General features: G+C 34.4%; 1 protein-coding gene across 3 annotated transcripts in view; it reads left to right on the plus strand.

Annotated features, from left to right (window-relative positions):
* FBXW7 (F-box and WD repeat domain containing 7) overlaps positions 1-14,523 on the plus strand; it is a gene marked incomplete at its 5' end in the record, with an annotated part of 81,270 nt that overhangs the window by 56,991 nt on the left and 9,756 nt on the right. For all 3 annotated transcript variants that reach the window (XM_084244957.1, XM_084244959.1, XM_084244958.1), the window contains 3 exons: positions 437-578; positions 8,798-8,932; positions 13,175-13,298. In XM_084244957.1, the coding sequence (XP_084101083.1) occupies positions 437-578; positions 8,798-8,932; positions 13,175-13,298 (401 nt within the window). The remainder of the gene's footprint in view (positions 1-436; positions 579-8,797; positions 8,933-13,174; positions 13,299-14,523) is intronic.

The raw sequence follows: 14,523 nt of genomic DNA on the forward strand, positions 1-14,523 counted from the left end.
AACATTTGAACATATTACTGCTACATGTGAATATTTAAAAACATTAATAAGTCTCATGTGCCTTTTTATAAAGGAAATTTAATCTTGTATTTAATTATGCCATTGAAGACCAGTAATAAGTAATAAGAGAATTTGGACCTGTGTCTTCAACAGAAAATTTTAACATTATTTATTTGTATCAGCAACTTAGAGTTTTGCCATAGAGATTCTGTCATTCGCAAGCAGTGAGCATTGCTGGGACAGTAACAGGTGGTTATGTAGGCGGGAGGAAACTTACTCTAAGAATAGCAGAATAGGTTTTGTGTATCCTTGTTCTCTGAGAATAAGCAAATTAAAAAAAAAATAGATTTTGAAATATACCAAATTATCATTCTTATTAGAGTTCACTAATCCTTAATAAATATCTCTCTTTGCTTTCATTCTTGTCTTTTTGTAGTACTACTGGGCTTGTACCATGTTCAGCAACACCAACAACTTTCGGAGACCTGAGGGCAGCCAATGGCCAAGGGCAGCAGCGGCGCAGAATTACATCTGTCCAACCACCTACAGGCCTCCAGGAATGGCTGAAAATGTTTCAGGTGACATGTCTAAACACAGTACTTGAGATGCTTCACTTAATTGTTGCAAAAAATAAGGGGTTATTCAGCATGAGAATTAATAAAGTACTGTTACATGCTACTCTGTGGATGAACCTTCACAACGTCATGCTAAGGGAACGAAGCCAGGTGTATACCATGAAATGAACTGCCCAGAACAGGGAAATCCACAGGCAGAAAGTAGATTGCTGATTGCTAGGCGATGAGGGGAGGGGAGATTGGGACTGATTGCTAATAAGTATAGGGTTTCTTTTTGGAATGATGGCAATGCCCTGGAATTGGATAGGGTGGCTTGGGAACCATTGAAGTAAACACTTAAAATGGTGCCTTTTATGTTATATGAAGTATATCTCAATAAAAAATACTATTAAAAGAAAGGGAACTCATTTTAATTTTTAGGTGTATTAATCAAGAGAGTCAGTCTAATGCTTATATCAATGAGCATTCACATTTTTTATTGCTTTTTAGGTAATAAGACCTTCCTTTTCTCCTTTGTGTTTGGATTTCTGGGGATACTGAATACTTGGTTCTAAACTACATTTCTTTTGGAAGCTAAGCATTTCAGGGTAATAGAAGAACTCTGCCTATTAGTCACTGGTGGTAACTTAACCATTACCATTACCCTAGTAGCCTTTTAACAGTCACTGCATCATCTTTTCATCAGTGCTTTGTGTGTGTATGACCTATTCTGCTCAAATACCTATTACTATGTTTTATTAGCATTTAAAGTCTTTGAACGTATCCTGAGGAGACTGGCTACAACCAAACTTTGAATGTTATGAATTTTATAAGTCATGATAGTGGTATTAAATTGATTAATCTCTTCTTCCAGTGAAATAATGCATATAAATCAAGTATTTAGCAAAATAGTTGGCATGAATTAAATATTCACTTATTCTTTGCAAATAACAAATAATATAAATTATGTAAAGTGATGGTATCACTGATAATAGCCACCATACTAATATGAACTGCATTTCCTTACCTCTGGATGCTTACATGGTGGTATTATATGAATGCATATGGGAATAATGGTGGGAAAAGGAAGATATTTTACTGACTTCGTGAATATTTCACGTTTCTAAGATATCCATTTATGTTAAGTCCTAATAAATACCTGGACAAAAACCAAATAAATGCCCCAGATTTTTCCTTCTGTAGCTAGAAAACTCACTTGAAGCAATAATAGTTTTAAATAGGTTTTAAAAATTGTTTCCTGCTCTTCTGGTAATTTCTAAGAAATTAGGATAGCCTTTTTCCAGTTGAAAACAGAAAGGCTAGAGCCGTGGTTCTCCACAGGGGGTGGATTTTCCCTTGGTTGCAACTTTTTTGGTGGTTTTAGCTTAGGGGGTAGGAGGGCAGGACACTCCTGGCATCTAGTGGGTAGAGGCAATATAAAAGCCCCCAACAACAGTAAATGCTGGGATTGAGAATCTCTGGATTAGAGGAATGAAAGTCATATTTTCTTCTTATAGTGTTATGAACCACCACAATTGCAAAGAATGTTTTTTCCATTTTCATAGTCATTTGTTAATTAAACTTAGCTTTCCCTAAGGATTGTTCCACCTTCTCGGGTCTTCTACCTGAGACTTACGAGTTAACTTATTTTTTCCTATGCATGCCATCAGAATTGAATTTTTTTTCTTACCTTTTAAAAAGAAATGTATCCATCATTAACATGAAAATAAAATTCAGACATTGATACAGTTGCAAAGAACTAATTTAAAGATTTTTATCATCTCTAGTGAAGCCAAGAAGTGGGACTCGGTCTGCTGCATGCTTGCACGCAGGTGACATGAGTTGCACAGACTCAAGAACAGGAGATGCCGACTCCCTGTTATTTTTATAAGAAAATAGCAGCATGATTAAAAAAAATTCACACTGTTAGAATAATTTTGTCATCATTGTAGACTGCCTCCAAAACGTTCATTGTGTAGGAAAAGCTCTATTTCTTATCAGAAGGCAGACCAAAGTAAGCTTATTTTGTATGTTTTATGGGTCCATTTTTTTACAGTGCTTTGTGCTTAACAAAGTATTCTTTGCTCACGGTTGAGCTATTGCCCCAATTTTAAGAGAACTCTCAAACTTTGGTCTGTAGGTGGGGGCATTTGTACTTTTTTTCTCACGGGTGTTTAAGGGAGCCCTTTGTACAACATTGCTTGTTTAGCTAGCTCAGACCTTTCTTGATGAAATGTGCATGTTACCACAGATTGTATTTCATTGAATCTGAGCTGCATCCCAACTTTAGAAATGCTAGTTGTAAAAGCAACTGTTTCTTAAAATTAATGAGATCGAATAAACTAAAGAATGCTACGTTAGCTTTTGTCTGGGAAAGATCCACTTGATTGCTTTTCATATGAGAAGTAGATACAGTGAAGAAAACTTGTTTTTACTTGATAGGAGTTACAGAATTATCCATGCAGGGGGTAGTATTATATATATTTTTTCAGATAAATACGCTGTAGCAAAGAAATCTACTAGCAGCAAAAGGTCAACTAGGCAGGTAGATCAGGACCTTAATCCTTTGAATGCCATGTTTGTCTCTGACACACCCTCTTTGCTGTATACTGCCCATTATTTTCATGGCTGGTGCTAAAATAACTAGAAATGAATCACTTGCCTAAAGGCTTGCAATGCTTTAATGCCTAACTTGTAGAGAGATATAATTTCATAGTAAAGTGGGGGAGTCATGAGTTAACCTACGTGGTATAGTTGCGGAATAATTAAACTGGCATGATTTCTGCAGCTCTACTGTGGGGGCCTTTAATGATGACTTTTCGGTTACATAACAAGCAAAGTGGGAGAGCTGGTCTCCTTACTGTTGTGCTATTGCTCCTAAGGCAGTGATATAGCATTGTTTTGGTCCAGCTCCATCTATTCTGACGATGTGCTCTGTACTCAATTTATAAATTGAATGAAAACAAATGATACAGCATTTTGGATAAAGGGAAATTGAAACAGAATGCCACTGCAAAATAGAAGTGCAAATTAAAAGCAAAGCCAAAAAAAAAAAACAAAACAAAACAAAAAACCCAGCAACTGATACTACTCGGATTTTCATTAGTTGCTGTTTCTGAGTTTTTTGGGCAGTCAGGTTGATACTTCAAATTGTTAATTTTGTGAGAGAGGATCCATTGGTTTTTTGTTTATATTTTGTATTTGGGTACTAATATATGGTTTTTTCCACTTAAAAATTTTAGACTAGGTAAATACAGCAATAACCTAATATTCTCTTACCTTGGATTTATGTTCAGAGGTATCTTGATTTAATGAGAAGCACTTGTGACTTAAAGGAAAATCTCTTAGTACAAATTCTGGCCCTGCCTCTTAATAATTGGGTAATTCTGTTGATATTATGTAACCATTCTTGCCTTCAGTATCATGCTCAGTAAAGTAGATACAAGTTATATCTAAAATAGATATTACTAAAAAGTTGTCAGAAGGGAGAAGACATGCAAATTGCTTAAAGTTGTTCTTGGACATATAATCTAATGCAAATAAATGTTAGTTTCCTTTCTTGATCAAGAAATAGCCTTTGTGAACCTCAGTTTGTTCAGGCCTAAAACAGTGCTATAAACACTAGCTTCATACAAATGTTTTTAGCTTAACAGTATTATTTTAATCAAAGCATATTTGTATTTCATTAACTGAATATACTTTGAAAATATCTTATACTCAAAATATTTTAAATGATGAAATAGAATATATTTGTTTTGAAATTTTAAGTTAAAAGAGGAGTAAAACCTGCCCTATTAAAGAATTCGAACTAGTCTCTTGGTAACACTTTAATTGTACATGTTGTCTAGCTTATTATATTGAGATCTTATTTGCTAGTCAACAAAATATTAAAGCAGGATAGTGCCAAAAAAAAGTGAACTCGGCATTACATTGCTATTGTATTTGAAAAAGAATGATCAAGAAACCTTGTGTATGGAAGAGTTGAAAAAAGTAGAATCAAGCTGATTTTTGATTTCTTCAGAAAGCAAAACCAGTTTCATTTGTTTGAGTCATATTTTGATGTAAATTGACCATAACAGTTAGAATTCACCCACCGTGGAGTGAAGGATGGTCAAATACTCCAGTCCTAGGCCTGTTCAAACAAACTGGGCATGAACAGTCTGGAGGCACTAGAGAAGTGAGTTATTTACCACATGAAATGCAGGTACAGTATTGCGCAGTCATAAAATAGACATCTAAATGGGATGGTCAGTATCATCTAGTAACCACTGCCAGTTCATTATTCGTCCCCCTCAATACTGGCTATTTATCTAAACATAAAATGTTTTCAACCTCACCTTCATCACTGAATCAGACTCTATGTTAAGTTGCAGGCCTCTGAGACTCATGCATTCCTCAGCCTGCCTTTGGGAACCACCAAGCCCCTCATTATATAGGTGGGGTCTCAGACTCAGACTAATTAGGGGACTTCCATGCAGTTCCAAGTGAGTTTACTGGTAAAACCTACGTCCCTTATTACACAGTTTGGTGCTCCTACTCTTCATTACTACCTGTATTTTCTAATTACCTGAAATAAAATACAAGATCCATGGGGAATTTTCAACTTTCTGTTTTGTCCACAAATTAGATTTTGTTTCTCTTCATCCTTCTGAACTTGTAACGTTTTCCTGTCTCCTTCAATATATTCCCATAGAACATTACAAAAACAAAAAAAAACAACAACAACAAAGAATAGAAATCATTATTAATCAGAATTATCCAACATTTTGTAAACTAAAGCCTACAAAGGTTATATTGTAAGCTAATTAGTGGCAGTATCTCCTCCAAAAGTTGGATTTTCTGTCCCCCATTCAGTGCTCTTTCTACTTTTCCTCATTAAATGTTAGTATGGATTGTTTTGTTTTAATATAGTCATTAACTACAGCTTTTCAAGTTAATGCACACTTCCCTTATTGCTAGATTCTGCATGTATATTAAATTAGGCAAAGCATGGAAGTCCTAGCGATACTGTGAAAATGCAAAATACAAACATTCTAGAGAGTTTTGAGATGGCATTGGCACATTAGTTTCTGGTGCTTTGTCAATTCATTCATTTATGGGCATATAATTGGTGTTATAAACTGGTAGACCCTACTTTGGATCTGGGGTACAATCATGAATAAAACAGATAAACTGTTTTTGTAGAACTTACATTCCAGTCTAGAAGGTAATGGGGTTGGTGGGATGGGAACTGGTTTGTAATTTAGAAAGGTTGTCCAGGATGGTCACAGAGAAGGAAGTAGCCCGATGGGTATCTCGGAGAGGTTTCAGAAAATAGCAAGGGAAAAGGCCCTGAAGCAGAGCAGGCGTGCTATGTTTGAGGCATAGGCTGGCACAGAAGAATGAGGGGGAAAAACCTTGCAGGCAGGCCAACTAAAGACTTTGGTATTTACTTTGAGTAAAATGGGAAGCCACTGGAGGGTTTCAGCAGTATTAACTCTGACTACTTTGTGGAGCACAGCATGAGGAGGGCAAAGCAGGAAGCTGGGCAGCCAAGGAAGAGGTAATAACTTAGACCATGTAATGGTGAGAGTCTGACTATATTTATATGTAGTAATGGTGAGAGTCCCTAGAATTCACTGATGAACCTGAACCAACTGACATGAGGGTGGCAGGGAGTTGGGGACTCCAATGTTTTTGCCTGAGCAGCTAATAGAGTTGAGTTACATTTTACTGAAGTAAGGAGAACTATGGATGTACATATTTGGAGAAAAGTCATGAATATGTTATATTTCTATTACATATCCAAGAATACATGTTGAGTAAGCAATTTTATATGAAGGTCTGGAGTTCAGGGAGGAAATTCAGGCTAAAAAAAAGGTTCCATTGGTGGAACCTTCTAAGGGATGTGATTTAAATGATTAGACTAACTGGGCTGGCTGTATACGACCAGTGGGAACAGTCTCATTTACTATGAGGATTATAGCTTACTTTACTAATCTTTGTCAGTGGTGTACTTTTCAGTAAAATATCACAAAGTAACATCTGCTAAATGTATATATAATCAAATCAAAATATAATTTAAATTTTATTTGACTTGTTAAATGTTTAAAACAGTGAAAATATTGTTTAAAGTCAGATGCATTTTGCTGTATAGGCATAATTTTTGTCATAGACTTTATCTTAAATATATAGAAATTTCTAGCAGTTTCTGACATTTACCTGAGATCTAGATTAGTTATTTATCTTCTATTCTGGCTTCTTTCATTCCGCATCTCATCCCCTAAAATCCTTGATAAAACATATTTTTTCCCTCTTTTGGCAGTGGTGATAGTGGTTTTTATTCTCTTTTAAAAAATACATTAAAAAGACAAAACATTAAGCATGTATAGTATTTAAGTCCATATTCATAGCAATTATAAATATAATTAATATATGTAAAGTATATAGAATAATAATATGTTGAACTTTTTTTTTAACTGCCTTTTTACTATGGATTACATAGGGTATTTTTATTTTTATATCAAACCATAACACTTCCAAAAAATTTTCAAAGCAGACATTCAAATAGCAAATGAAATGAAGAGATTTACATTAAAATTATTCTGCTATCAAGTGATTTAATTACCAGGTCAGCATAATTATCCATCACCCACAATAGGAATTTCCTTAAACTACTGCCCATGAATCCTTATAATGTAGAGTGGAGAAGAGCAGCATGTTATAAAAACTCTGAGATCTTTTTGAGGAATGTAAATCAATAAATCAGAGTTTATAGTACTGATACTAGATGATCAGAGATGAGAGGAGATTAATCAGTGTTAAGTTTTGTCAAGGTAAATTCTGAACCAGGATTTAAGGCTGTGTGAGGGAGGAAATAATCAAACTTCAGCTTAACTGCCTTTAATTGGCGTTGTGTGTGCACAAACATGTATATGAGTATTGTAAATTTCTAGCTATCAATTCTCACCCTGACCAAAAGGGGTAAGAGGTAGGAGGTGAGTACTCGGGATAGTCTGGTGTGTGTACAATAGACGCAAAAGGGAACTAGGGCCTGTGTGTCCTCACGGTAGCAATGGCGGGATATCCCCCAGGGTTTTGTGATTAAACAAAGGAGTGTTTGTGACAAGTGATTTGGAAGTATTACTGACATGTGTGATAGCGTTACCATAATCTAAACTTCATGACAGAAAAGAAGAAATTATGTTTATTTTATATTCTAAAGGAGTAAAATACTTTTTAGGAAGTGCTCAAATAAGGTTTCCTAATTCCTCATATCTCAGTTTTCAACTATTATCTATTCCATATTTTACAAAATCCAGCTTCCTAGTTTGAACATGAAATGAAATGATAAATTCTAGATCTTCCTAGCTCCAAATCTCACCTACTGTTTTCTCTTGACTCACTTCCAAAGTGGACATAGTAATTCACAAAGGTGTTTCGATCAGCTTGCTCAAGGGTATTCTTTCAGTTACTGCTAGGTGATGTAAATGTTTTACCTGATTATTATGAAGGAAAACTCTAACATTTTAAATTAATTCACACAGCAATTTAGTTTTTCCTTGTGAGTCAGGTGTTCCTCACTAGAAGGAAATACATGACCATATTTTTGAAGTGTAATAATGTATTTTGGCTTTCTGTAATGTAGTACTTTTATTTCTTATCATCTTTTATTTTTTGTCATACTCTAATTTTGCTAATAAGTCAGCTACTATTTTCTATTGCCTTTCTGTTTTTTATCTGAAATAATTTTCACATAACGAATTAGAGCCCTTTCAATTTGTGGAAGACACTTGTCAGATGTGCAGCATAACCAGATATTAATTTTTTTTCTAAATATTGTTGCCAATCTCTTAACTCTCAGATGAGTGCCTTATTGAAACCATCGGGCTTTATGGTGCCCTCTGGAAAGAAGAAAAGAAAGGAAAATTATCTGTCAAAATTCCTATTAACGCAAATCTAAATTGATGTTTCTAAGTAAAAGTCTGGTTTTTTAACCAGTATCTTGATGGTAGAAGAACATACAGCAGGTATACTAGTGTAATACAAAAAATATTTTTTTGTCAAAATCATACTTTTTTTAAGCTTATTGAGGTAGCTGGTAAACTTGGTAAGAGTAAGTGATTACTACTTCAGTGCCGTCTGGAGAAAATGTCACTAGAAACAGTCACTTCTTATCTTTTTGGTAGACATGGATTTCCTTTATGAGTTTATAATTTGTGACCTCTGTTAAAATAATAAAAATTTCTAATTCCTCTTGATAGAGCTGGAGTGGACCAGAGAAATTGCTTGCTTTAGATGAACTTATTGATAGTTGTGAACCAACCCAAGTAAAACATATGATGCAAGTGATAGAACCCCAGTTTCAAAGAGACTTCATTTCATTGCTCCCTAAAGAGGTAAGAATTATCAATTATATTTTTCACTGGGTGCTATTTGAAAATAAAACTGCACAGCTGCTCCCTTTAAACATTGCCATGCTATTTATGGTATTCAGTATTGTCAGTTTAACACTCTTAATTAGTGTTAAAGAGGGCTGTAAATGATAAACTGCCCTGCCTTAATAATATAATTCTTAAAGTTTGCCTATGGATTAAATGACTTCCTTCCACCATTGGAATAAGTTATATGTAAGGGCAAGCTATTGATTTTCATTAAGCTGATTGTTTCTTTACTAAGATACTTTTCCCCAAAATTATTTGAAACCAATCCTTACATTGTCTTGGTATGTTCATTGTAGTTGTAAATATTTTAAATCTTCTAATTTTATTCAAATAGTAATACGTTTTCTAATTTTGTTTATCCTTAATCCTTTGAAATTAATAGTTTTATGATTCTATTGTAGTTCTCTATTACTTACACTGTGTAGTTATTTTGAAATATGTGCAATTGAATATCTATGTCTTTTTCAATGATTGTCTGTCCCCGTTTAGACCCCTTTACACACACCCTCATAATCACAGATTTTCCATACCAATTGCATTTTTAGAGCATTTCCTTTGGAATTATTTATGCCCATTTGCTTTTATACTTTTACATAATCTGACACTTTGATCTTAGATTGATTATGATCATTTGAGCATTGTCGAGTGTAAAAATGAGGCAGAGTTTTATTGATATTATAGGCTTCAGAGTTTCATTTCTGTCAGCAAACAGAAATAATAGAACATTAAATAATCAATGTCACCGAGATTTATATGTTTACAAATTAGTATATGCCATTAATTATGTATCAGCTAAGAAGACAATATAAGATGCTAAATGATATACCATTGAAAATGATCCTGTAGCTTCAAATTTGAAGAGAAGAGAGTTGATTTTTTTCAGATAACTATCCTAAATAGCCTAAGGGATAATTATTCCCTTAATTTCACATTGGATATGAATAACAGTTTTATCGTATTTTATGTATGAAATCAAGCATTACACCAAGAAAAAGAAAAGTGGAAAAAAATCTTTTTTTCTGAAATGTTTCTTCTTTGGAGTGATTTTTTATTTTTTATATTTTTTATTTTTAAAAGAGAGCATCCTAATGGAAGTCCTCTTTTTTTTTTTTAAAGATTTATTTAAAATCAGAAGGATACTATGAAAATATCTCTAATAGTCTAAGAACTAAGCACAAATTATTGATAACCAGAGTAAATGCAGTAAGATTTTATAGGATTAAGGATTCTTTAAAGATTGCCTGAGGAAAAAAGTGATGCTAGATAGGAGAATGAGAGCCAGCCCTGGATTAGCGTATCATCTAATAAGTTTCCCCCTTTTTCCACTGCTGGAAAAAAAAGTTCTATTTTGAAAAATATTTTGTATGTGGAGAAATATTGGTATAGATCTAAGTTCCTTATGGAAACTAACATCAGAGATTATGTACTATTTAAAGCACTATTTCCTTCATGTCAGGAAATGAATTTATCTTAATTTTCTTATAATTCCTTTCAACAGATTTCAATGCTCTTTACGAACATTTACCTATTTATATCAAAACCTTGACAAAAATCTCACTAGTCTCTCATAGGAGACTTGTGATAAACAGCATTGTCCTTATTTTGTAAGTAAATACCAAGACAACCATAGTGATACAGTAGATGATCTAGAACAAAACCTAAATTCTTGATGTAGAATCAGCCAACATTGTATTCTTTTTCCTTTCCTTTCTTTCACTAGTTCTGTCCACTGATATATAGTAATTCTGAGGGAGTATTGGCTGCCTATTGAGTATAATATGGTAGTTTTTTGTGTATCTTATAGAGAAACAAAAAATAACAACTCTCAGTGTTATAAGTTTGAGCAGAGAAAAGGTAATTTTCAAGTTTAAGAGCTCCTATCTGGTAGAAGTGGTCCCTAGGAAGAATTTACCAATCTACAATTTTTTTTTTTTTTTTTTTTTTGGTGGGACCCTTGCTGGTGGCTGGGGAATGAACCGGCGCTGCAGAGGCTGCGGCCTCGAAGCCCAGCCCTCAACCGCTGCACCACCAGGGGAGGCCCCTAATCTACATTTTACTTTTAAGACAAGTGAAGAGAAAACTGCATTAGCTATGCCATTTGACATGATTATAAGAAAACTATATACCCTACTATGGTGCTGTAGAGATGCAACTTAGGACCGCGCCCACTCTCTGTCCCCTACAAGGAGCCCGATGTGGCAAACCCAGGCTTTCTTTAAGGAACTGGTATAACTTCTCTTTAATGTACGCTAAGAATTATGTAATGAATTGCTGTACCCTTTTTGTTTGGCATTTTAAAGTCAAAAACCATGCAAGGTGTTGTTGCCAGCGTATTTGTAATCTGCTTTTTCCCTGATTTAATCTACTCCTTTTCTGAATGCATTTTTACTGCTTCTGACTTTCTTATGCATATATTTCTGTTCTGCTTTGTGTATTTTCTATAATACCTAGATGTTTTGTTGGAGCTGGCTAGATGTAAATAGACAATTGTTTACTAAGTTGACGTTCATGGCTGAGTTAGGAACTTTGTCATGTTAAAGTGTGCCGGTTATCTATGGAATTGGCATGTCAACTTTCTTTGGCACTGAATATTTCTTTACATTTCTCTTTAATGCTTGCAGACACTGGACTAGATGATCTCTTTATCACCAGTGATGAAGGAAATTTTAGCTGTTGATTTTAGAATATATCTTTGAGATCTAAGGTGCTCTGAATTTGTTTCACATTTAAGAGCTGTTGAATGTTTCTGTTAACTACTTCAGCTAGATAACTAAAGCATAGACTTTTCCTTATGATCATTTAAATATGTTAAGCATGCAGTAGCATCTCTTTTCCACAAATACAACTTTAACTTTGTGCCTGATGAATTCTGTTTTAAGTATTAGTTTCACATAGAAGATTACTGATGTGGTATAAAACATCATGTTATGCTGATACTAAGCAAACTTGCTGTCTTTGATAGTTTCAAAGTAAGTGGTTTATGGAGTATCCATTTAAACGTACAGTGTCGATGTGTCTGTATGTGGATATACATATCAAATGATCATTGATAATAAGTGTTAACAAAGTTATGCTTTTATTTCAGATGACTCACAGTCTGTATATGGTGTTGAATGGTTGTCTCTGACAGACCAAAAATAATTATTCGACAAAATTTTTTTCACTGTCATTTTCCAATAGTAGTAACATTAAATGTGGGCTTGTTGAAGTACTTGGTAATTGAATAAGCATACCCAGAAATTGTCACTCTCCCTTTCTCTTCTCTTTCTTCTTCCTTTATTTATTTGAGTTGGCTTTACTACAAAGGGAACAGAATTTTCATATCATTGCTAACTAAAATATACAACTCTCTCTGACCTATCAAGAAAATCCCAATAAGCAATATAAAGTAATTAGGATCCAATTACTTTTATATGTGTATGGAACGATTTACTGATTACCCCTTTTTGTCATTTACAATGAAATGTATTAATGTTTGAAAAGTTTATCAGTATTATAATAAACACAGATGTGATTAAAAAACTATTATCTATCAAAAGTGATCTGAAATCAGCAATATAGAGTATAGAAATCTATCTAAGTCTTTTCTTCAGTGAATTTATATTGCAGTAGGGAGAGAAAACAATTATATTAAGATAAATGGATAGTAGATTCTTGAGTTGAGGCTCACAGAGCAAAGGTAACAAGTATTCCTTAAAGAGGTAAGAGAGAGGGCCTCCCTGGTTGCACAAGGGTTTAAGATACAACCTATGAAGCTGTCTGCAGCCTCTGCAACACCAGTTTGATCCCCGGCCAGAGAGCTGCCCACATGGCCTAGCAGACCTCTCCTATCTCCCCACTGCTCCCCTCAGCAGTGTATTTCAGTAGATCTGCCTGTTCTGTTTCCCACTCTGTCTCTGGTGAATTCTCTCACCCCCCACACCTCTGGCCTGTACCCCAGTTCTTGTATGCATAAATAAATAAATATTTTTAAAAAAGAGGTAAGAGATAGTGGAGTGAAAATTATGAAAACCAATAGTGTATTTGGGTCTTTAACATCTGATGTATATTTGTCAAGCATTAGAAGGTACTGTTTTTCATTTTAGAGATTAGTATGTAGCATTATATTACCGTTATCTATAAATACTTCATCCTGTAAAGAATAATTAACCTTTTATTTTTATAATTAAAAAATACTATGCTGCTTCTTTTTCATAGCTGGCACTTTATGTGCTTTCATTCCTGGAACCCAAAGATCTGCTACAGGCAGCTCAGACATGTCGCTACTGGAGGATTTTGGCAGAGGACAACCTTCTCTGGAGAGAGAAATGCAAAGAAGAAGGTAAGGTTCAAAATCACATAGAGAAAATGTTTGTACTTGGAAGAAGCAAAGTGATTTTGAAAACAAGTAGATAAAAATTAACTAATTTCACGTGCAAGCGGAATAAAGTAGTGAATAAATGAGAGAGGAGAAATTTGGCAGCTTATTAAAAAATCAATACTGTATCTTCACTTACATTCACCTGCTTAGGTAAAATCCATGTTATTCCTCATTTTCAAATGAACCAAATCTTACATCCAACCCCTTCAGTGAGCGCTGTAACTGCTAGTGAGTGTATCAGACTTGCTTCCCAGTCTTTAGTAGATTTAGTAAATAGTGAAAAAGTCAAGATGAGAAGATGATTTAAAGGAAACCAAAAAATTTTGTTAGCAATTACATACTCAAATTTCTTCCACCATGTGTATTAAACACCAGGCATTCTACATGCTGGGAATAATGCTGGGAATTTAGCAGTAAACTCCTTTTCTTCCCATCGTGGATCTTAAATCTTATTTTCTTAGTAAATAAATAGATCCATATTAATGAAAGAAAAGACTCTTTTCCAGTGGCCATCTAGAAAAATAATGTTTTTTTTTTTGAAAAATTTGTAAAAGTATGATTTGCCTCTAATAAGCAGCATTTTGAGAATCAGGGTTCATGAAACAGATTCTCTCTGTATCAGTTATCTTCCCTTCATGGAGTTAATAGTTGAACCGGGAGATCACAGAGCTTGTTGGCGAAGGTCCAGGATTCTGGTTTTTAATTCTCATGCCCTGTCTTGGATGAATCAGTGAAATCATCCCTTCTCCCAGGTCCATATACACAAAAGGGGATTAATCCCCTCCGGCAATACCTTCTCTTATAGAAACATTATTTTAATGATTTCTTAAAGCATTATGTTAACAGATGTAACATACAATTTATTATTTTAACCATTTTTAAGTAGATAGCTAAGTGACTTTATATGTACTCACATTGCTGCACAAACATCACCACCACCCATCTCCAGAAAGTTTTCATCTTAACCAGATGAGACTCTAATCCACTGAATAACAATTCTTGTTCTCCTCCCTACACCCTTGGTAGCCCCCATTCTGTTGTCTGTCCTCGCAATTTGATTTTCTAGGGGTCTCATATAAGTGGAATCATGGATTTTTTTGACTGGCTTATTTCAGGGTTCTGTTAGCTTACTGTTTTCAGGGTTCATCTCTGTGGTAGCATGTCAGAATCTCCTTTTTTTTTTTTT

Source organism: Talpa europaea, assembly GCF_964194135.1.
Source record: "Talpa europaea genome assembly, chromosome: 10".
Classification (NCBI taxonomy): domain Eukaryota; kingdom Metazoa; phylum Chordata; class Mammalia; order Eulipotyphla; family Talpidae; genus Talpa; species Talpa europaea.